The sequence below is a fragment of the Martes martes genome (genome assembly GCF_963455335.1).
Source record: "Martes martes genome assembly, chromosome: 17".
Lineage (NCBI taxonomy): Eukaryota > Metazoa > Chordata > Mammalia > Carnivora > Mustelidae > Martes > Martes martes.
In genome coordinates, this window is record NC_137905.1 from 40,399,458 (window position 1) to 40,421,246 (window position 21,789).

At 44.5% G+C, this 21,789-nt stretch overlaps 1 protein-coding gene across 2 annotated transcripts in view; it reads right to left on the bottom strand.

Annotated features, from left to right (window-relative positions):
* Positions 1-2,795: 2,795 nt before the first annotated feature.
* Positions 2,796-21,789, bottom strand: part of CEP89 (centrosomal protein 89) — a 64,770-nt gene continuing 45,776 nt past the window's right edge. For both annotated transcript variants that reach the window (XM_080827971.1, XM_080827970.1), the window contains exons 15-19: positions 18,145-18,312; positions 17,375-17,516; positions 13,310-13,399; positions 8,455-8,624; positions 2,796-3,157 (exon numbers count right to left, since the gene is read on the bottom strand). In XM_080827971.1, the coding sequence (XP_080684097.1) occupies positions 3,001-3,157; positions 8,455-8,624; positions 13,310-13,399; positions 17,375-17,516; positions 18,145-18,312 (727 nt within the window). In that variant the 3' untranslated portion in view covers positions 2,796-3,000. The remainder of the gene's footprint in view (positions 3,158-8,454; positions 8,625-13,309; positions 13,400-17,374; positions 17,517-18,144; positions 18,313-21,789) is intronic.

Below are 21,789 nucleotides of genomic sequence, written 5' to 3' on the forward strand. Positions count from 1 at the left end.
GGCGCCAGTCATCTGGCACAAAGGACCAACCATGCTCCGGTCTGACCTCCTCTTCACCTACTGAGTCCTTGTCTTTCTTTTCAGAATCTTCTTCTGGGGAAATCCAACTCCACATTTAATGCCCGCTGAAATGCTACCTCCTACCCACAGCCTTCCGTGAACTTCCCTCCCCCGACTCCCTTTCATGTTCCCCAGAGAAATGACATCTTTTACGTGGCTCCAAGTCCCTGGCTCGCCTTCCTGTGAGCAGAGATCAGCCCTTCAGAGAGTCTGGGCACAACTTCCCTGTGAAGCAGTTTCGGATTGCACGGCCCAGCACAAACCGTCACTTGGGAATTTGGACACAAAGGAACGAGCAGAGCACACAGCAACTGACCAGGTGAGCTTTCCTGCAAGATAGCGGGGCAGGGCATTGGGAGATGGGAGGAAAAGAGAATCTTCCCGGAAGATAATTATTTTTTGTTTTGGAGGGTAAGATCATGACCGTGCGTCCGCGCAATGAGATTTTTGGGGTTTTTTTGTTTTTGTTTTTTAAGATTTTATTTATTTATTTGACAGAGAGAGATCACAAGTACGCAGAGAGGCAGGCAGAGAGAGAGGAAGCAGGCTCCCCGCGGAGCAGAGAGCCCGATGTGGGGCTCGATTCCAGATCCCTGGGATCATGACCTGAGCCGAAGGCAGAGGCTTTAACCCACTGAGCCACCCAGGCGCCCCTGAGATTTTTGTCTTCGACTGTTCTGCACGGAGTTCACCCTGTAGCTGCCACAGCAGCCATGAAGGTGACGGGGCCATTGTTTCTGTCCTGTTTTCTTCCAAGCACCTAGAATGCTCTGTAATTATGTCTGCCTTTGTCACCGCTGTTCTGGACACCGTGTGGAGAGATAAGTACTCCAAGTGTATTTGCTGAATAAATACAGTGCACTGAAAGAAGTCCAATTTGGGATTTTCTCCTCTCCTCAGAATTGGACATACTGATCTCTACAGCGTGAAGCTCCTGGGAAAGGATGGCCTCTTCCATTCTTCTTGGAGCCTGAGGGGCAGGAGCCACTTCCGACCCCTCCAGCCCTCCGTGCAGATGTCCCGGGAAACTGAAGGCAGCTCCTTGCCTGCCGTCACCTCAAACTCACACCCACATGCCTGCTGGGCCCCGGCCTCTCTGCACTTGGTGTGCAATTCCCCTGGACGACTTTTTGCTAACACCAAAGGCAGCAGGGCCCCTTTGAGTCCCTGGGGCCCGTTTCACAACTGTTCGCCTCCCCAGGACCAAGCAGGAAAGGCCACGGCTCCTGGTCCGACTGGCACCTGCAGGGTCAAGCAGACGGGCCCCTCGCAGTGGTCCGGGCTTTCCCGGGGCCAGTCTGGCCTCCCTTCTCACCCCAACCTCCAGCCCGAACACCCCTCCTGCGGCTCCCGAGTTCTTGCCCCGGCCCTTGAAACCCTGCCCATCAGCAAGGCCCAGCGCAGTCCGGATCCCTCACAATGCATCGAAGCTCAGGCCCTGGACCCCTCAGCTACCTTGTCTCTCGCTGCTTTGCCTGCGTGGACCCTCCTTCGCACCCTGGACTCTGAGCCCACCTGCCACGTGCTGACAGCATCCGACGGGAGGCTGGTTGAACGCAGGAGCTGCGGGGCCCAACCCTGCCTGGCCGTGACGAGGTCCAGGGGTCCCCAAACTTGCCAAGTATGCTTGTAACATGTAATAAACTTAAGGCAGAAATGTACAAACCTTCACTTCTCCAGGCAACAAAATGTTCTCCCAGAAGGCAAAACAAAGCCAGGAATGACGAAAGCGGCTCTTTACATAAGTGACAACAGCAGGATTCCCACCACAAGCCACCCACCAAGCCCAGATCTGGAAGGTGAGAGACTCACGGGGGCACTGGGGCCTGGCAACCTGTTTACACGCTGCCGGAGAGCTGCTGGGTTCCCTGGAAATAATACTGAAGCTGTTTGCTAGGTCACCTCTGAGGGGGAGGATGGGGAGAGTGTGAAATCCCAGTTGAGTCGCCCTACCTCTGGTCAAATGAAAATAAACTAGAATCCTTGAACTGTTGAACAAGTTGAATAAAACATAAAACTGATCTTCTACCTCAACTCCCAGCTAGCAATCAGAGCTCAGGCGTGTCACTTCTGCCCCCGACCCGGACCCAGGGCTGGCCTGTGCACATGCTGCACCGAGGCAGGTCTGTGCAGGGAGGAGCCCGAATAAGGCTCTGTTCCAGGACTCGGCCCTCCACGCTGCTCTTAGGGGCCTGGGCAGCCTGATGTTCCGTGTTCTTCCAGCATGCCAGGGACAAGCAGGCCTAGGGGGCTGGCACTGCTACCAGGAAGTGCCAGGGATGGTCCTGAGAAGCTAGTCGCCCGCCTGAGGAGGTGGCAAAGAGGAGCAGAACCCCGGCCTCTGGCATCCTTCTTGGTGGTGGTGCTGGGTGGCCCCCAAAAAGTTGCCTTTCCAGGAGGATAAAGAAGGGCAGGGAGACAGGGCAGAACAGATGTTATGTAACTTACTGGGGTATGAGTGCTAGCACTTGTCTTTTACCACGTGCTAGGACAGCACCCAGAGCCAATGACAGTACCAGCACCGGATGTGTTCAGTGACCTCATGCACCCAGCCCGCCGTGTTGAGTGCTCGGTCCCACCACCTGTTTGCTCCCACACTCTCCCGGCTGCAGATCTAGGCACCCAGAGCCAGGCCAGCTCCTTGGGTTCCCTGGCACCCTGAGCAACGGGGCTCACAGAGCCTGGCTCTGTGGCGAGGCAGTAGACAAGGCCAGATAAAGCTTTAAGGCAAGGCAAAAATATAGGTCAGCACTGTATTAGTCAAATAAAGCAAAATGTAAAAAAAAGGGGGGGGGATTAAATTTCTGAGACAGTTTATTTCTACCTTGCCCTGGCGAGGAGAAACGCTGTGGCCCTTCCCCTGTGTCTCCCAGTGCTGGGGTAAGGCAGAGCTCCGGGCCAAGGCCCCAGGCGCGGCGTGGGCTGTGGCAGGCGGTGGCTTCATGTCACCGTAGCCGGAGCCACGGCTTCCCAGCGCGCCTCCCTAGTGCCATCCCACCCACCCGGCCTCTCCAGCACGGCCTGCAGCAGCTCTCGGATTCTTTGGTTTTCCTTGGAGGTAGACTGCCAAACAACCTCAAGCTCGTCTTCCATTTCTCTGAGAAATACACAAAAAAGAGAAAAGGTTAAAACAGCACAATGAGAAAAATATTTATAGAACCCTTGCAATTCTTAAAGTAGCCAGAACTCAAAGGGAAAAATGCTTGATGTCAGAGAAGAGATCCCATGGTGTTTGGGTTCTGAGGCAGAGACTGTCAGGGCTGAATGAAACGCTGAGGTGTCCTGGAAATAGAAAAAACACTGAGTTTTGCCTTTTCCTTTATTTTGGACCCTTGTTCTCTATAGAATTAACATGTATGAGAATAAAACACAGTACCCGCAGCGGCTGACCTACAGCACAATGGCTAGCTGTGGGCGCCCACACAGCACGAACCCTGTGAGCCTCTCCCGTGTCCCCTCTACCTGTCCCCACTGTGACCCGACCAACATCAGGCTCCTCTCAAAACACCCATCCACAGAGCCAAGGAGGGTCCTGTGCGGAGTGAGGCTCATAACCGAGGACACAGAAAAGACTGGCCTAGACAGATCACGTGCCCGGAGCGAGCATTCAGAGGGAACAGAGATATACGAGTTAAGGAAAGGGTACCAAGGACTCTGTGATGGGTAGCATGTAGAGTGCTGAGGAAGCTGGGCTGACAAGGTATCCGTGTCCTCACAGGGCCGTGGTCTTCTGGGGGAACAGATCAGGGCACCAGCTGCCACCTCACAGGATGGTGGACCCCACTGGAGAGTGAGGGGGACAGAAAGAGCAGCCTCAGCCCGGGGGGAAGAGCAGGCCTCGTGCAGGAGGGCACGGCGGGGAGGCCGGCTCCTTCATGGATGTGGCCGGATGGTTATGGAAGATGCTAGAAACTGCACTACCGAATGGGGTGAGCAGTGCTATTTAAGGAGGAAAACAATGAGATTCAGGGAGGCCAGCGACATGCCCCCTTGTCCAATGTCACTTCTCTTATGAACTGTTCCTTCTTTCCAAGCCCCCCAGTACCCACTGAATGTTGGGTGCTATTTGATTAAACTGTGTTTTAAAAATCTCCAAATTTATCTTCTCTGGTACAAAACACCTAGATGTTTGATAAATTACAGCAATCATGACACATGTATGGCTGAACTCAACATAAGAACAGGAAGTCTCTAAGGGCAGAAAGAAATAAAGACTAAACTGAAAGCACAGAGGGAGGGAACAGAATGTTGGTATTGCTTATTGCTCTGAGGACAAAAGTTCGTGCCAGGAACTCACATTTTTGTAGAATGGAGACTAGCTGTTGGGTCTATGCACACTGGGTAGGAGAGAAAACCCCAGAGCTCCCTCATATCCATATTATTCCCCATCTTCCTAGAAACACTCTGAACTACCTATTTGTTCCAAAATTGGGCAAGTAAGTGGAGACATGCGAAGGGCCCTCAAAGAAAGCAGGGCTCAGTGGAAAAACTGCCCATCTTCAACAGAAACCTGCTCTGAGAGCCTAAATGCCTCCTAGGGGTCTGCAGCCACCAGCTTGTTCTCAAATGGATCTGGAGTTTGAATCTACATTGTTCCCCATGATTGGGCACCCCCAGGACCTGTGTGGAGTGAACAACCATTTTAGACACAATTAGGGGAAGGGCTCTATGGATGGGTTAAATAGTACACTGGACACAACTGAAAAGAGAATTAGCAAACTAATATAGAGCAGAGGAAATCACTCTGAGTACAGTAGAAAAATACCAGGTATTAAGGAGTTATACATTATAAATGCAATAATAGCATTTTTAAATATAACACATAATATATAACAAACGTAATAAAAGCATTTTTAAAACTTTTGAAAGTTTTTGTATGTTTTTTGAAAAACATTACTATAGCCTATTTTTTTAAATTAGTAATGAAATTAAAGTGACTCCAGGTTGGAAATATTCTCTTGCACCAAAGAGAAGCAAATGCAAATCTTCTGTAGAGAAAAACGTCCTTAATCCAGAACCTCAGGACTCCACAGATTAAATTCAACCATATATGCATTCATAGTTAAAAATTTGTTGTACGTAGAAAGAAACAAGTCACATAAAGCAAGAGTAAAAAAAACAAACAAACAAATTTAAACTCTCCTAAATTTCGGATACTGAAAAAATAACTACAAATGAAATGTTAAAAGAAACAAAAGATGTATTTAAAAAAAGAAAAGACCAAGACTTTATTTTAAAAACGACTAGCCAGATTTTCAAAAGAACCAAATAGAACTGAAAATGAAATACAATGTTGCTGACTAAAAACAAAACAAAACAAAACAAAAAAACAACTCAGTGGCTAGGTTAAATGGTACACTAAACACAGCTGAAGGGAGAATCAGTAAACAGGAATACCGAGCAGAAGAAATTATCAGACAAAAAGATGGAAAATTTAAAAGATAAGGCATATGGAAGGTCTAACATACATTTAATCTGAACTCTAGAAGGACATTTAGAAAAAAGAAGGGGAAATAATTTATTTTAAGAGATAATGGCTTATTTTAAGAGATGAGAATTCTCTAGACTAATGAAAAAATCATAATCACAGATATAGAGAGTAACTTACACCAAGTAGATAAGTAAAAAGAAGCTTACAGTTAAGTACATACCAATGAAATTGCAGAATACAAGAGACAAAGGAAATTTTATTTTTTTAAGATTTTACTTATGTATTTTATTATTTTATTTTTATTTTTAAAAAATTTTATTTATTTGACAGCAAGAGAGAGAGACAACAAGAATAGGAACACGAGCAGGGGGAGCGGGAGAGGGAAAGCAGGCTTCCTGCTGAGCAGAGAGCCCGATGTGGGGCTTGATCCCAGGATCCTAGTGTCATGACCTGAGCTGAAGGCAGACACTTGATGAACTGAGCCACCTAAGCACCCCCTTATTTATTTTAAAGAGAGAGCACACAAGTGGTGGGGAGGAACAGAGAGAGAGGGACAGAGAATCTCAAGCAGACTCTGCTCTGAGCACAGAGCCTGGCACAGGGCTCAGACTCACAACCCTGAGATCATGTCCTGAGCTGAGATCAAGAGTTGGACACAACTGACTGAGCCACCCAGGTGCCCCATGTCAATTATTTTAAAAAATGACAAAAGGCTTGTTAGAGACTTGTCTTTTGGCTTGTCAAAAGAGACTTCTTAAGCAGAGAAGATAGTAGAATATCCTGATAGAAGAAGACTGTCAACGTAAAATTCTGTAGGTGGCAAGAATTATCTTACAAGGATGAAGGAAAAATGCAGACATTTCCAGGTAAACAGAAACTACGAAAGCTCACTCCCAACAGACTCTTACTAAAGAAACTTCTAAACAATGTATTTTAGGAAGAAGGAAACTAATCCGAGAAATAAGGTCTGAGATGTTAGAGGGGATATATTAAAAGATAAACTGAGGAAATAAGAAAATTTTAAGAGTTTATTTGAGCAAAACTCAACTCGAATTGGGCAGCATCCCACCTAGCAAAGAGAAAGGAGCTCTGAGGAGCTGTACAAAATGAAAGACTTTTATAGGCAGAAGGAAGCAGGAATGAGGAAGTTATATTCAGTAAAAGCGTGTTGGTTACTGCAAAGTTACTTTTACGGGACAGCAAGGGTCTCCCAGGCATATGACCTAAGTAGCACTGACCACACAACTCTTTACTAACCAGTTTAAGATTCTCTTTCTGGAAGAGCTGAAACTGTAATTAAGTCAAGTCTTGGTTTCGTGATGTGGGGGGCCAGTGCCTGTTGTCTTGTTTATAATAATCAGTAAGTAAAGAAATTGGAACCTGTGGGTAAATCAGAATAAAGAATTATATAGAAACTAGTAACATTTAATTGGGGGTGGCTAAAGATAATGATATAAAATAGATCTTTGGTCTTCACTTTTATCTACAGAATGACACTAGATGACATCATATAAACTGAGGTGGGGAAGAATTAGATAAGAGCAATTAGATCTTGCACTGGGGGGAAGAAATGTAGACATGTCTAAAAATTTTTTTTTTTTTTAGCCCAATGCAGGGCTTGACCTCACAACCCCAATATCAAAACCTGAGCTGAAATAAGGAATTGGTTGCATAACCAACTGAGCCACCCAGGCACCCTTAAATTAAGATTTTTTTAATGCTAAATATCCATGGTAAAATTTTAAGGGTAACCACTGGAAGTACTGAAATAGAATGCATAACTTTCAACAATCTAAGGACAGACAGTGGAATAAAGTGAAAAAGTGAAAAACAAAATGCCATTTTATTACTGCGATTCTAAACCAACTATCTAGCAAGAAATCTGGTATTGGCTCAATTTTTTAAAGTAGCTGTGTATGGTGGTAAGAACTTCTCTGACTCCAGAAGCCATGACAGGCACGGCAGGTAAGAGCTCATCCTGCCTTGCATTTATGAAGCATCTGGCTGGTGGAAAACAGCTATCTGCATCCTTCATGACATCAAACACCTGGATCGTCCTACAACCCGAAGAAATCCCACGTGTGCATTATGATTCTTCTGCACCCACCAGTTTATGTTCCAGTCTGGCAAAGACAGCACGGCCAGTGTGAAAAGGCAGAGTTAAGTACGAAGGACCACCAAGTTCACCTTCATGGAGCACACGACATGCCCCACTGTTTTTCATACACTGGCAACACTTCCTCTAGCCCATGTTTAAAGGGTAAAGGGTAACTGATTTAGTACCTTACATGCACAGAGAACATCATGCGGCCATCATCTCAAGATCATGATCTTACAAGAAGGGAATGGTCAGAGATTTTAAAATCCTCAGAAATGAAAAAAAAGAAAAATCAGAAATAAGACATTTGATAAAAATTTTTAAAAATCCCAAGAAAAACAAAAGCATCAAAGAGAGGAAAAAAGAGGGAAGGACAATTAGAGGCCTGGACTGATTTAAGAAGTCCAATATTCAAACAATGGGGAGCTCTACAGGGGGGATTAAGGAAAATGAGGAGCACAGCACGGTGACCCGAGCAACAACACGGTGTTGTATACCTGAGAGCTGCTGGGAGCCAATCTTCGACGTTCCGGCCCTAACCGCCACCACCGACACCAGCACCATAACAAAATGTGAATTAGGTGAGACAAGGGCAGTGTTGACTAGCCTTGTGGTGGCAATCATTTCATAGGATACACATGAATCAAACCATCACATTATACACCTTAAACTTACACAATCCTGCATGTCAATTGCTGGGAGAAAACACTTAAAAAGAAAATGAGCAAATAAGAATCAAGACCAATACGACATTCAGATAAAACTTAAATATAAAAGATAAACAAAACGGGTCCAGGGGGTTTTACTAGAAAATTCCGGCCAACATCCGCACTAGACCTACTCCATGGGGCTGGGGCGGCCCTACCGTTTCTGCTGCAGGGCCTGGTCCAGGATATCCTGCTTGTCCTGCAGCATCTGATGCAGGTGCCTCATCTCTTGCTGGTACTGAGCTGTCCTGCTGGCGAAGTCTTCCTGCTGCTCCGTCAGGCGGTGACTGATGTCATCCACTTTCAGTGCCGCCTGCTTCTTGTAGCCCTGGGAGGGGGAGGAGGCCCCGTGTGAGCGAGGGGATGCTGCCTGCCACCCAGGGTGGGTGGCTTCCCGGATGCGCACCCTCCCCGTCTGGGCTATCAGAGCCCACTGAGATGATGAGCAAACCTTGCCTAAGTCTGATCTGGGAGGGCAGGTCTGGCTCATAAAAGTCACAGAGAGTAAAAACAGAATACCAACTATAAGGAAACCAAATTTCTCACTTTTATCAGACCTGGTTTTTTATATGCTGCAACTAAAAACAGACCAACCTGGCGGGGTCTGTCACACTCTATTGGTAAACAGATGACAGAGATAAAAGCCTGATTCATTCATTTTCCTTCTCCATTTTTTTTCTGGACAGTATTTAAGGTATGACTTCCTTCTTTCTAAAACTGGGGTTACAGAGATTCTAATTTGTACTTGACACAGATTCAATTCCATTTAGAAGTCCAGTCTCTCACGGTTTGTCTTGACATTTAGTTTTCCCTCCCTTCCCCTATGGTCCTCCACACTATTCCTTATTTTCTACGTATGAGTGAGACCATATGATAATTGTCTTTCCCTGGCTGACTTATTTCACTTAGCGTAAGCCCCTCCAGTCTCAGCCATGTTGATGCAAAAGTTGGGTATTCTTCCTTTCTGATGGCTGAGTAATATTCCATTGTATATATGGACCATATCTTCTTTATCCATTCGTCTGTTGAAGGGCATCTCGGCTCCTTCCACAGTTTGGCTATTGTGGACATGGCTGCCATGAACACTGGGGTGCATGTGCTCCTTCTTTTCACTACATCCATATCTTTGGGGTAAAAGCCAGTAGTGCAATTGCAGGGTCATAGGGTAGCTCTATTTTTAATGTCTTGAGGAACCTCCATACTGTTTTCCAGAGTGGCTGTACCAGCTTGCATTCCCACCAACAGTTTAAGAGGGTTCTCCTTTCTCCATATCCTCGCCAATATCTGTTGATTCTTGTCTTAATTTTTGCCATTCTAACTAGTGTATCAATTCTATTTAGAAACTGACAGTTTATACATTCCCTCTGATCCAACAACTAGTTTACTTCATGGTTTTTACATTTCCAGCTAAAAGAGTACTTTTTGCTTTCTGATTGTTTATTAATTTCTGGTTTTTAGCTTTTTGATCAACAAATGTGCCTTACTTCTACTCTAGGGGTTACTTTTTGAGCCAATCTACAGTCAGTCAGTTGTTATACACAAACACACACACACACACCAATAAACCTTACAGATTTTGTTAAATCTTCTATACCCTTAGTCACTTTTGTTTCATCTCTTGATCTGTCCTGGACCAAGAGAAGATTAAAGCTCCTATTATTTTTTTAATTTTTTAAAAAATTTTCATTTATTTGACAGATAGAGATCACAAGTAGGCAGAGAGGCAGGCAGAGAGAGAGGAGGAAGCAGGCTCCCTGCTGAGCAGAGAGCCGGATGTAGGGATGCGGGGCTCTATCCCAGGACCCTGGAATCATGGCCAGAGCCGAAGGCAGAGGCTTTAACCCACTGAGACGCCCAGGCGCCCCTAAATCTATTATTACTATGTTTCCATTTCCCTATTTTGCTGTGTTACACAGATTTTCTGTTTATTTAGTGCATAAATATTCACAGCTACTATACGCCATTAATTGCAGTCTTTAGCATTTCTTTTGTTTGTTTCATTTAGGTCTTTTGGCCTGAACTCTATCTCAGCACATGTAAAGATTCCAACCTTGTTTTCTTTCTTTCTGTTTGCATACGTCTGGATTATCTTTACTCATCCTTTTACTCTTCAGCTTTCGGATGCACTTGGTTTCAGACTGTCCCTTGGCTCCATCATGGAATATCATTTGCTTCATTATCACTCTGTTTTCTTTTCATGGGTGAATTAGCTCATTTATATTTGTTTGGTCTCAATTTTGTTATTTTATCTACATACTTTTTTTTTTTTTAAGATTTTATTTATTTATTTGACCAAAAGATCACAAGTAGACAGAGAGAGGCAGAGAGAGGAAGGGAAGCAGGCTCCCTGCCGAGCAGAGAGCCCGATGTGGGGCTCGATCCCAGGACCCTGGGATCATGACCTGAGCCGAAGGCAGAGGCTTAACCCACTGAGCCACCCAGTTGCCGCTCTACATACGTTTTTAAAGACTTGAATATAGTCTGTTTTCTCTGTTCTTTTCACTGCTATAATTCTATTTAGGAATGGATCTCTCTTGATTCTTGCAGTGACTTTTATTCTCATGCCTTTACATTACATGTCCTTAGTCCTTTCGTTTAGCAAAAGTAACATGATGTTAGCTCACAACAACCTTTTCTTGCCCTACTTAAATATGTTTAAGCTCCTCCTACTGATTTTTCAGCTTGAAATGATATCCTTTGAACTCTGAGTTATGACTATGATGCAATCAGCTTGTTCTACTTTCTACTTTGCTACCTCATTGACCCATCAGTTTTCCCTTGGTTGTATTAATTCCACATTGTCAAAAAACATTTACATTTTACTCCATCAGCCTTATCCCTGCTTCGCTGAAGTCTTAGCTCCCAGTTAAATTTATCCTTTGCTCACTACTCTTCTGGAATTTGCCCAATTGTTTCTTGATTGGCTGAACTCAAGTTGATTAATCTTCAGGTGAGATTTACAGAAAAACTGTGCCTGGAGTCCTTACATGGTCAAAACGGCCTGAAGAGTAGCTTGGTTGATGGAAACATACTTGGCTCACACTCTGTCTCCTCAAATATTTATAGAAGGCACTGTACTGCTCTCTGGTATTCAGTATTGCTGTGGAGAAGTGTGAGGCCAACATGGTTTTCTTTTTCTTATGTCTTGGCCTTTTGCCTGGGTGTCCAAGGTTTGTTTTCTTTCTTTCTTTCTTTCTTTCTTTCTTTCTTTCTTTCTTTCTTTCTTTCTTTCTTTCTTTCCTTCTTTCTTTCTTTCTTTCTTTTCTTTTTTTAAGATTTTACTTATTTATTTGAGAAAGAGAGAGAGAGAAAGCTGGGGGAGCAGAGGAGGAGGGACAAGCGACTCTGCACTGAGCGAGAAGCCTGAGGTGGGGCTTGATCCCACGATGCCAAGATCACAACCTGAGCTGAAACCAAGAACTGGATGCTTACAACGACCAAGCCACCCGGGCACCCCTGTCTAGATATGGATTTCTTTTTCTTTATCCTACCTAGTTAGACTGTAACAACTAAGTGTACTTGAAGATTAAACTTACCATATCCTCACTGACTTCAAAAGTGTGTCAGAAATAAAATTCCCAGAAAACTATGATTTCTGCTAGGAATCTCAGATGACATTTTAGAAGTCAACACAACTCCCAAAGCTATCTGGTTAAATTAAATCATTCCTACCACCTGATGTCACAGGATCAGTTGCCCTGAGTTCTGGGTAGAGGACGAATGTAGCATTTTCAACTTTCCTTTTAGCAAAGCAACTCTTTCTTCAAATAGCATCATGCCTAAAAGCCCACATGTGGGAACAGGAGTGGAGCTGCTCTGGCCCAAAGAAGGAATGAGTTCCCTGATGTGTGATGGGAACACCCCTCACCTCAAAGGCCACTGCCCATTATCAATGAGAACAGTGACGTGCTGGAGGGTAGGTTAGTCTTCTCTAAATTTTGTTAGATGGAGGTGATCTTCCCTGGAGACGGCCCAGACCCAGGCAGAATCCAGAACAGGGTAAGGGTATCTAAGGGATGTTGTATGTGGCAGATCCTACTGGAAACCAGAAAGGCCCTCAGGGAGCAACTCTGCACCACTTGAAAATCATGAAGAACAGGCTGTGTGGCTTCCAAAACCCTGATGTTTGTGTTATTTAGGCAATATTCATTAAACACCAGGGAAAAAAGTCTATTCTTTGCATTAAGGCCGAGCAATCAGAAGTTAATAACTTTTAAAAAATAAATAATTTAGGACTTACGTTCCCTAGAACAAAACAAAGTCATAACATATTTACATACATATGTATATACACCTGGCTGTACACAGAGCCAGCCAATGTTTTGTTTGTCTTAGTTTGTTAATTTCCCAACATAGTCAATGTCATCAATCTATTTCTCCATGTGTCGGGCCTTTTTCATCATTATCCGACAGAGGTCCTAGATCTCATTCCCCACGCTAGAGCTAAACGGCCTCACAGACCTTCCCCTTCCCACGCAGGCCTCGAGCCCGCCCGCACCCGTGCTCTTGCTCCAGAGCAGTCAGTCTGGCCGGGAAGGCAGTGGAGGCGGAGGCGGAGGCCGGCAGTCAGAACGCAGCTGGTGGGGACATAAGAGCTCAGGTGAGGGAGGCAGCCTAGGGAAGGAGAGCTAGTACCCCGACAATAGTTTTCTTGGGCAGAGAAACTGAAGGGTGCAATTAGGGTTAAGCTAGGGAGAAGAGGGTCACCCTTGTTCCCAACTGGACCGACAAATCCTGGGTCTGAGTGTAAAGCCACATTAACTTCAGGACAGAGCCTGGAGATTCTTCCACAGCATTTCTCTTCTTTTAAACAGCGGCATGGTACCTTATTGTGCAGATAAGCCAGTTTATTTAACGAGTGGATTGGTCTACACGCAATACTGTTTTACCCTGTGGATGATTAGCGTGATACATACATGCAACATGACTCATTTTTTCAAACATGTAAGTCTGACCCCAGGGAGCTGCTGTTTCCGTTTGAAAATGGCACCTCTGAGGCTAATGGCCACTTACCTTGACTCTTTCTTCTAACCTTCCCAAGCGAATATTGCCTTCTATGATTTTGTTGAGAACGCCATGCTTCTCACTTTGTAAACATTTAGCCTAAGGAGAAAAATGAAAAGAAAAAGAATGGGCTCTTAGTTTAACAGAGAAGTTAAAACAATAATTCTTCTGCAAAGATCATTTTCCTCACAAGTAATCTCTATTCTGTCACTTGTCCCGGCCCACCACCCCGCCTGCCCCCCACTCCCTGTGTGAGAGATGCGGACAGAACTTGGGCTAATAGCTGAGGTGGGACAAGAACCCAGAGGAGCAGGCAGGGGGCCCACCTGGGCACCAAGAGAAGACTGAGCCCCCAGAACAAGGGGGATGTGCTGTAAGGGCTTCCAGCACACTTCTCTGTGCTTGTGGAATATAGCATTCCTTCAATCGTATCTAAGGAATAAGTGCCAAGATGCAAATAAACTTTTAGCTTGACTACCTGAATAATTACAAAATTAAGGATAACGTGAATACGCAATGCCATTCACCAAGCCAAATGTGATGGCACCACAGCCAAGAGGAATGTCCCTTGAAGCTGAATGATTTAGATTAATATCCAATGGGACATGAATTGCTACACACTGTAAATTATTTCAAATGCTAAAATTAAAAAAGCAAAGGTGAGCATTCCTTCTAAGGCAGGCCAGGATGACAATTTGATTTCATTTGACTTCCTTCAGAAAGGAAAAAGTAAGACACAGAAAGTTAAATAACTTGCCATAAGTCACATGGAAAACCCATCCTAAAGGTGGGATTAGAAATTAAGATGGCACTTTCGGGATGCCTGGATGGCTCAGTCGGTTAAGCATCTGCCTTCGGCTCAGGTCATAATCCCACGGTCCTGGGATCGAGTCCTGCATCGGGTTCCTTGCTCAGCTGGGAGCCTGCTTCTCCCTCTGCCTGCCGCTCCCCCAGCTTGTGCTCTCTCTCTCTCTGACAAATAAATACATAAAATCTTAAAAAAAAAAAAAAAGACAGAGAGAAAGAAAGAAGAAGAAGAAATTAAGATGCCATTTTCAATAAATTAAGGTCTAGGAGACCAGGACAGGGTAAGTAAGGTTGGGATGCTTGGCCCACAGACCCAGGCAGGGCGGAGGCAGCCAGTACCACCCCGGACCCCAAGTAGAGGGGCTGATCTTGGGGCTCCCGGGTACAAGGAGTTTGCCGGGGCGAGGGGACAGCAGTGTCTGTAAATACACAGAAGTCCCTTGTGGCGGGCGGACGTAGGGTGGGATGAAAGCAACTCCCCCCCATCTGAGGGGCCTACAGGTTCTAAACCTGAGCCTTGCTTTCAGGCCATAATAATGAAGGTCAGGCAGGAAGAAAGAACACAGTTCATGAACAGATTGTTGGCTTAATTTCTAAGTATTCGCACAAATAGTATATGGCTCCCATTTATATTCCCATCCTGGGCCCACAGATATGAGGGGTGGGCCTAAGAGAGACCGTCTGAGGGCTGGGGAGGATCTCAACTTCATCATGGAAACTTGGGAGGTCACTGGCGCACCCGGGAGGTCAATTCTCCAGCAAGCTTCTTTTTTGCACTCTTGCCATTCCAGGGAGATAAGCCCAAGAGGCACAGCAGAAAAGGAGAAGGGCGCTCAGCGCTGCTACAGAAAATGCCCGAGTCCAGCACGGGGCAGGGTGGCGATAAAATCAGGAGGGAGGCTGCTACGGTAGGGAGAGTGTGTGCTTTGGCTCCTACCATGCCGTGTCTGATTTACACTGCTTCTAAAAGACCCAGAAAGGGGGGCACCTGGGTGGCTCAGTGGGTTAAGCCTCTGCCTTTGGCTCAGGTCATGCATGGTCTCAGAGTCCTGGGATTGAGCCCTGCATCGGGCTCTTTGCTCAGTGGGAAGCCTGCTTCCCCCTCTCTCTCTGCCTGCCTCTCTGCCTGCTTGTGATTCTCTCTCTCTCTCTCTGTCAAATAAATAAATAAATGAAATCTTTTTAAAAAAAAAATAAATAAAAGACCCAGAAAGGACTCAGAGATCACCACTAACATGTAACCACACTCCTACCAACAACTACTATAATTTAAAAAAAAAAAACTTTTTTTTTTTTTTGTGACCTTGCAAGTACAGAACGGTACCTCAAGAGTGGCTTAATTAGCATCTTTTATTACAAGTGAGGATCACATTTTCCCCCCAGAGCTGTGTGCTATTTCTATTTCCTCTTATACAAACAATAGCTAAAAGCCTGCGTCCACTTCTCTATGGAGGAGCTGATGTCTTCCTAGCAGATGTGAATAAGCCCGTGCCATGCCCTACCAGACTCCCCAGACCATTCACCTGCGGGAGGGGCTGAGTGATTCCAAGTTTGCCAATTTCCAGCTGCCTCAGGAAGTCCTCTGGTCTCCTCTGTCATGACACCCACTCAATTATTGCTTCTAATGCTAGGCTACCAGAGAGCTGCAACATTGCTTAAACAAATGTTTAAATGTATGTAAGCAACATGTGCTCAAAGTTGAAAAATCATCAAGTAAATGTATTCAAGTAAGCAAGAAGATTTCTTTTTCGTTGCCTGTCATTTCACCACTTGGAGATACTGTTAGGTAAGTCCTAGTCTGTGGTAAATTCTTTTTTTTTTTTTTAAGATTTTATTTACTTATTTGACCGACAGAGATCACAAGTAGACAGAGAGGCAGGCAGAGAGAGAGGAAGGGAAGCAGGCTCCCTGCTGAGCAGAGAGCCCGATGTGGGGCTCGATCCCAGGACCCTGGGATCATGACCTGAGCCGAAGGCAGAGGCTTTAACCCACTGAGCCACCCAGGTGCCCCCTGTGGTAAATTCTATCAGGCTTTTTCAGCTTGGCAGTGTCTGTCTTCTTTCACTACATGGCCCTATGGCTGACACCTTTTTTTTTTTTTTTTTTAGATTTTATTTATTTATTTATTTGACAGACAGAGATTACAAGTAGGCAGAGAGAGAGGAGGAAGCAGGCTCCCTGCTGAGCAGAGAGCCTGATTTGGGGCTCGATCCCAGGACCCTGGGATCATGACCTGAGCCGAAGGCAGAGGCTTTAACCCACTGAGCCACCCAGGCGCCCCAATGGCTGACATTTTTTAAAATCAGTGTGGAAGGGGTGACTAGATGGCTCAGTAGCTTAAGCATCTGCCTTCGGCTCAGGTCATGATCTCAGGATCCTGGGATCCAGCTGCACATCCAGCTCTCTGCTCAGTGGGGAGTCTGCTTCTCCCTTTGCCCCTCCCCCTGCTCATGCTCTCTCTCTCTAATAAATGAAATCATAAAAAAAGAGGAACTTTGAGAATTAAACTATTTAAAAAAATAAAATCTGTGGAAATGCCAAGCATCATGGTGGTGGCATCACTCCTGCTGGCCAGGCAGAGCTCCGTCATCTAGGACCAGCAATCATTCCCTCAGTTCCGTCCTTGGAACCAGAGCAGCCAGGCAACCTGGAGATGAACTCTACTTAACTTGCCTATGCTTCTGTTTCACCTTCACCCAGGGAACACATTAAGTCAGCTTTGGGGAGAGAACACGAAGACACGAGTGTAATGAACACCTCATGGCTCCTGCTCTAGTTGGTTAAATGGACTAATACCATTAGTTCACCTCTGAAAATACCATTTACCACTAATTCCATTAGTTTCACCTCTGAAAATACCATTTACCATTATTTAAAAGTCTGGGCTATTTGCCTTTTGAAAATGTTTTTCCATGGTTGAAAGCTAAAATTTTGGAGAATCTGAAAATGTGCAGTTAAAATTTAAAAAGATGAAGCCTTTTATGGATAATCTTGTATTGAAAATGCTTTTTTAAAAAAATATTTGAGAGAGAGAGGGGAAGAGAGAGTGGGTGGAGGGGCGAAGGGAGAAGGAGAGCGCACATCTTGGGCAGACTCCCTACTGCGCCTGACACGGGGCTCGATCCCAGAACCCTGAGATCAAGACCTGAGCTGAAATCCAGTCAGGCGTTCAATTGACTGAACCACCCAGGCGCCCCAAGAAAACGCTCTTAAAATCACGTATGCATATTGACTTTCAGTGTACTTGAAGGAAGTGAGGGAGCTTACCAAATACATAAGACTGTCGCGTTCCTGGGTTACGTTCTCTGCCAGGCCGACAAGATTTGCCAGGTACTGGTGAGCAGACATTTCGTTCTCCATGGCTTTTTCCACCTGCTTTTTGAGGACATCAATTTTCTTTTGAGACCTCCTAGAGAGTTCCCCCAAGTGGTGGAATAAAAAATTCATTAGCCTGAATGGCTAGGACATACTGAATATCTGCATTGTAAAAACAGCAAGTATGTTAGCATTTAAATGTATTCTTCAGCAACCTAATTCTATTAAGTTTCAGGGTGAAAAGAGGTAAGGGAGTTTAATTTTAAGTGAAGCATAATTACTGACTCCAAATCAAGTCAACAGGTATCACAAAACACTTGACACCGTCAATAGGCTACTTCGTAGGTATTATTCCATTCATTTTTTTGGATCATGTTCTAAAAGATGCTTTTGAAAAAAGAATCCAGTTACCCAAAGCTGACTTTTGAGAAATGTGTAGGAAAGAACTGCTAGGACTTTCAGAGTCTTAGGGTCATCATTATGACCATCAACTATAATCGATCTATAGATCTGAGAAATGTTGGCTAACACTGGCCAACAGAACAGCCTTTACTATAGTTTTCTTTTGATACCCAGTAATCTCAATGATCCTTTTCCACTTTATAGCCAATATTAGAAAAAGACAAAGAAAATAAAAGAGAATATTTAATTTTCTCTTTTTAATACTAAAAAACAAATACACTCAACAAAACAAACCCGCTTAAGAAAAAATAGATAAAAACCTATTTATTTTCTGTGCCCTGTCGAGTTCATCTCCCAGCGCTTGGTTTCTCGCAGCCAGGCTGTGCTTCTCTAAGAGCAGGCTCTGTTTCTGTGCTTGCAGCAGCGCCAACTTTCCCATCAACTCTTCCATCTCGGCACCTTCTTTCTCCTCTTCCTTCTGCAACTGGCTGGGGGACAAAAACATCACAGGCGTGGATCTGGTACACTGAAGCTAACAGGAGGCAGCCGCTGCCGGGCAAGTGAGGGGCAGCCCAGCCCGCCAGCCCGTGGGGGTCCGGGGAAGGCCCCCGTGCAAACGCTGTCCATCCCCTCCCGGAGGGCCCGGGATGGAACTGCTAGGGGCCGGCCACATGGTTTTTTGATGGTGATAATCTAATGCTTTTCCTGCCAATAACTGTTGCTTATGCCTTTGTATGGATACACTTATGTGTATCCTATACTCCTTCCAGAAAGAATTTAAGACCGCTTCATTTTTTACATAGGTATAACTGCCTCCCCCAAATCCTAATGCTAAAACAAATTTTAGGTCATACTAAAGTAATTCTGTTTTCATGATAAAAGCAACAAAAGAACAAGGAAGGCATACAATTTCAACATACACTTCTGGCAAAATCAGGCTGGAGAACAGAGTTATTTCTTCATTGGTTCTCTCGGTCAGTTCCCATGTAATCCTCAGGACTGACCTGTTCAGCTCAGTGACTTCGGCCTGGGCAGGCTTCCTGAACACCCAGGCAGGGATTTTCCAGATAGTTTTCCATTACTTTCTAGTTTACTAGTTTTAATTAGTCAAAGAGCGGAGGACATACCTAGATAAAAACCATGAAACTGAGGTTTTTATCTTTTTTCTTCACTGTCTTCTTTTCGGTTTTAGAATTTTCTTTAAAGCCAAAGTAATGTACTCAAATCAATCCCTAAAGAAAAATTCCCAATGAAAAGCAACTAGGGGCTATAGAGAATGTTGGGAAAGTATTGGTGGGCCAGTCACCTCAGAGAGCAATACATCAAGTTCTAGAAAACGCACTTCCCCCGTGACCCAACAGTGCCACCTCGAAATACACACGTAGAGAAACTGACGACACGTGCTTGAAATCTCACTGTGGCACTACCGAATGGAGCAAACTTATTAACAATTTAAACTTCCACTAAAATAAGTAAAATGTAGTATTTCATACGATGGAATACCACCAGGCAGAAGGTAAAAGAATCAGCTCTAATAGCTATTTCAACATAGAGAGATGTTTGGAAAATTGAGTGTAAAGGGCAATATACTAAAAGCATGAATTCATTCATATAAACTTAAGACACACCAAAAAAATGCCATGGGTCATTTATGGAAACATATGTGAGAATAAAAAACAGACTGGAAATGTAATTCCAAGTTTATGGTAGTGATTCCTTTTAGAAAGCCAGGGATAAATACTGGACTAAGGAGAGTGGTTACAAAGGACTTCAGGTGTATTTCTAATAATACATTTCTTAAGCAAAACAAAGAGGTAAAAGTAATTTGTTAAAAAAAAAAAAAGCTGACAGTTAATAGCTGGTGGGAGAAATAGTTGCTTATTTATGTTTATTAAAGATATTTATTTTTAACTCATCTCTACACCCAACATGGGGCTCAAACACACAACCCTGAGATCCAGACTCACATGCTTCACTGACTGAGCCAGCCTGAAGCCCCAAAACAGTTACTTAAAAAAATTTGTTTTTATATAAAATGTTTTCCTCTCAGGTTCCCCAGAGGAAACCTCTACTGATCACTTTTGATTTTAATTCTTCTGGTAAAAAGCCAGGATTTAAAATGTCTCAGATTGTGAAATACACAATAGAGAATATATACACAATAGAGAAGTATATAAAAGATAAATACACATATAGAAAAGTATATGAAAGACAAATGCATATTTTAATACATAATTCAAACAACCCCCCATATAATTACTGTATAGGTGAAGAAACAGAACTTTTGGGGGTAAATACTTTAATAAGAGTTTTTACATCTAAGGGCCCCGGAGTGGCTTGATCAGTTAAGCATCTGCCTTCGGCTCAGGTCATGATCCTGGGGTCTTCGGATTGAGCCCCCTGGAGGGCTCCCTACTCAGCAGGGAGTCTGCTTCTCCCTCTGCCTCTCTCCCTGGCTTGTGCTCTGTTTTCTCAAATAAATAAGAATCTTTAAATTTTTTTTAAAAATTTATTTATTTGTTAGAGAGAGAGCGAGCGAGCACAGGCAGAGAGAATGGTAGGCAGAGGCAGAGGGAGAAGCAGGCTCCCTGCCGAGCAAGGAGCCCGATGTGGGACTCGATCCCAGGACGCTGGGATCATGACCTGAGCTGAAGGCAGCCGCTCAACTAACTGAGCCACCCAGGCGTCCCAAATAAGAATCTTTAAAAAAAGTTTTTACATCTAGATTCATGGGTGAAAATAAAAAGTAATTTTCCTTTCTTATATTTGTTGGGGTTTGATATCAAGGTGACATCGATCTCATAAAATGAGTTAGGTGGTATTAACTCCTCTTCTGTTCTTCAGAAGGGTTTATATAAGACTGGAATGACTTCTTCCTTGAGTATTTTTAGAACACTCTGGTGAAGGTCTCTAGGCTTATAGTTTTCTTCAAGGAATGGTCTTCGGATTCTATTTCTTTGATGATGAAAGGAATATTCAGGGATGTCTGGGTGGCTCAGTTGGTTAAGCAACTGCCTTCAGCTCAGGTCATGATCCTGGAGTCCCAGCATCGAGATCCACAGGGGGCTCCCCGCTCACTGGGTAGTCTGCTTCTCCCTCTGACCCTCTTCCCTCTCATGCTCTCTTTCTCTCATTTTCTCTCTCAAATAAATAAATAAATAAATCTTTTTTAAAAAAAGGAATATTCAGGTATTCTTTTTGAGTCAGTTTTGGGAAGTTAAGTTTTTCCAGGAATGTCACTATTTCACCTGCATTTTCAAATGTATCGACAGGAACTTATTTCCGGTGCACACACATTTAAACATCTACTTGGTAGATTGAGCCTTTTCTTGTCATCTGTCTTGCCAGATACTGACGGAACGTTACCACCTCTCTTTTATTTGCGTAGTATGGCTCATTCTGCCCTTTCACCTAGGACCTGCCTGTGTCTTTCTGACGGAGATGCACAGCTGAAAGGTAACACAGACTTGCCGTGGAGAGCTGAGCTACACACTCCACTGTACTCTGCCTCGGAACCCACCAGGTGCAGCCTGCATGAGGCCTTGAGCTGATGCAAGCCTCCCCGGCACACAGCAGTGCGGTCACAACCCAGAAGGTCACGGGTAAACGTAAATTCCTGATAGGACTCCTCCATGCGATGAGCATTCTTCCCCACATCCAAAGTGCCCCAGGGGTAAGAGCCCCTGCAGCTTGCTAAAACCCGGCTCCCTTGACCCTCGTGTGCCCCGGACACCCTGCCCCAACACCGCCATGTGGACCCTCCAGGTGCCTGTGGGTTACCGACTTCTCTATTTCACTTTCCCATGTGGCCTTACCGGGGCTCATCAACACCCCAGGGCTCTGCTTCATGTACACTAGTTTAACGTCTAGCCTCTTTAGTGTTACTTACTCCTGATATATTTGCCTTTAAATCTTTCCATTTTGCATTTTCGATTTTACCACTTGTCTTATCTTTTCTTGCCCTC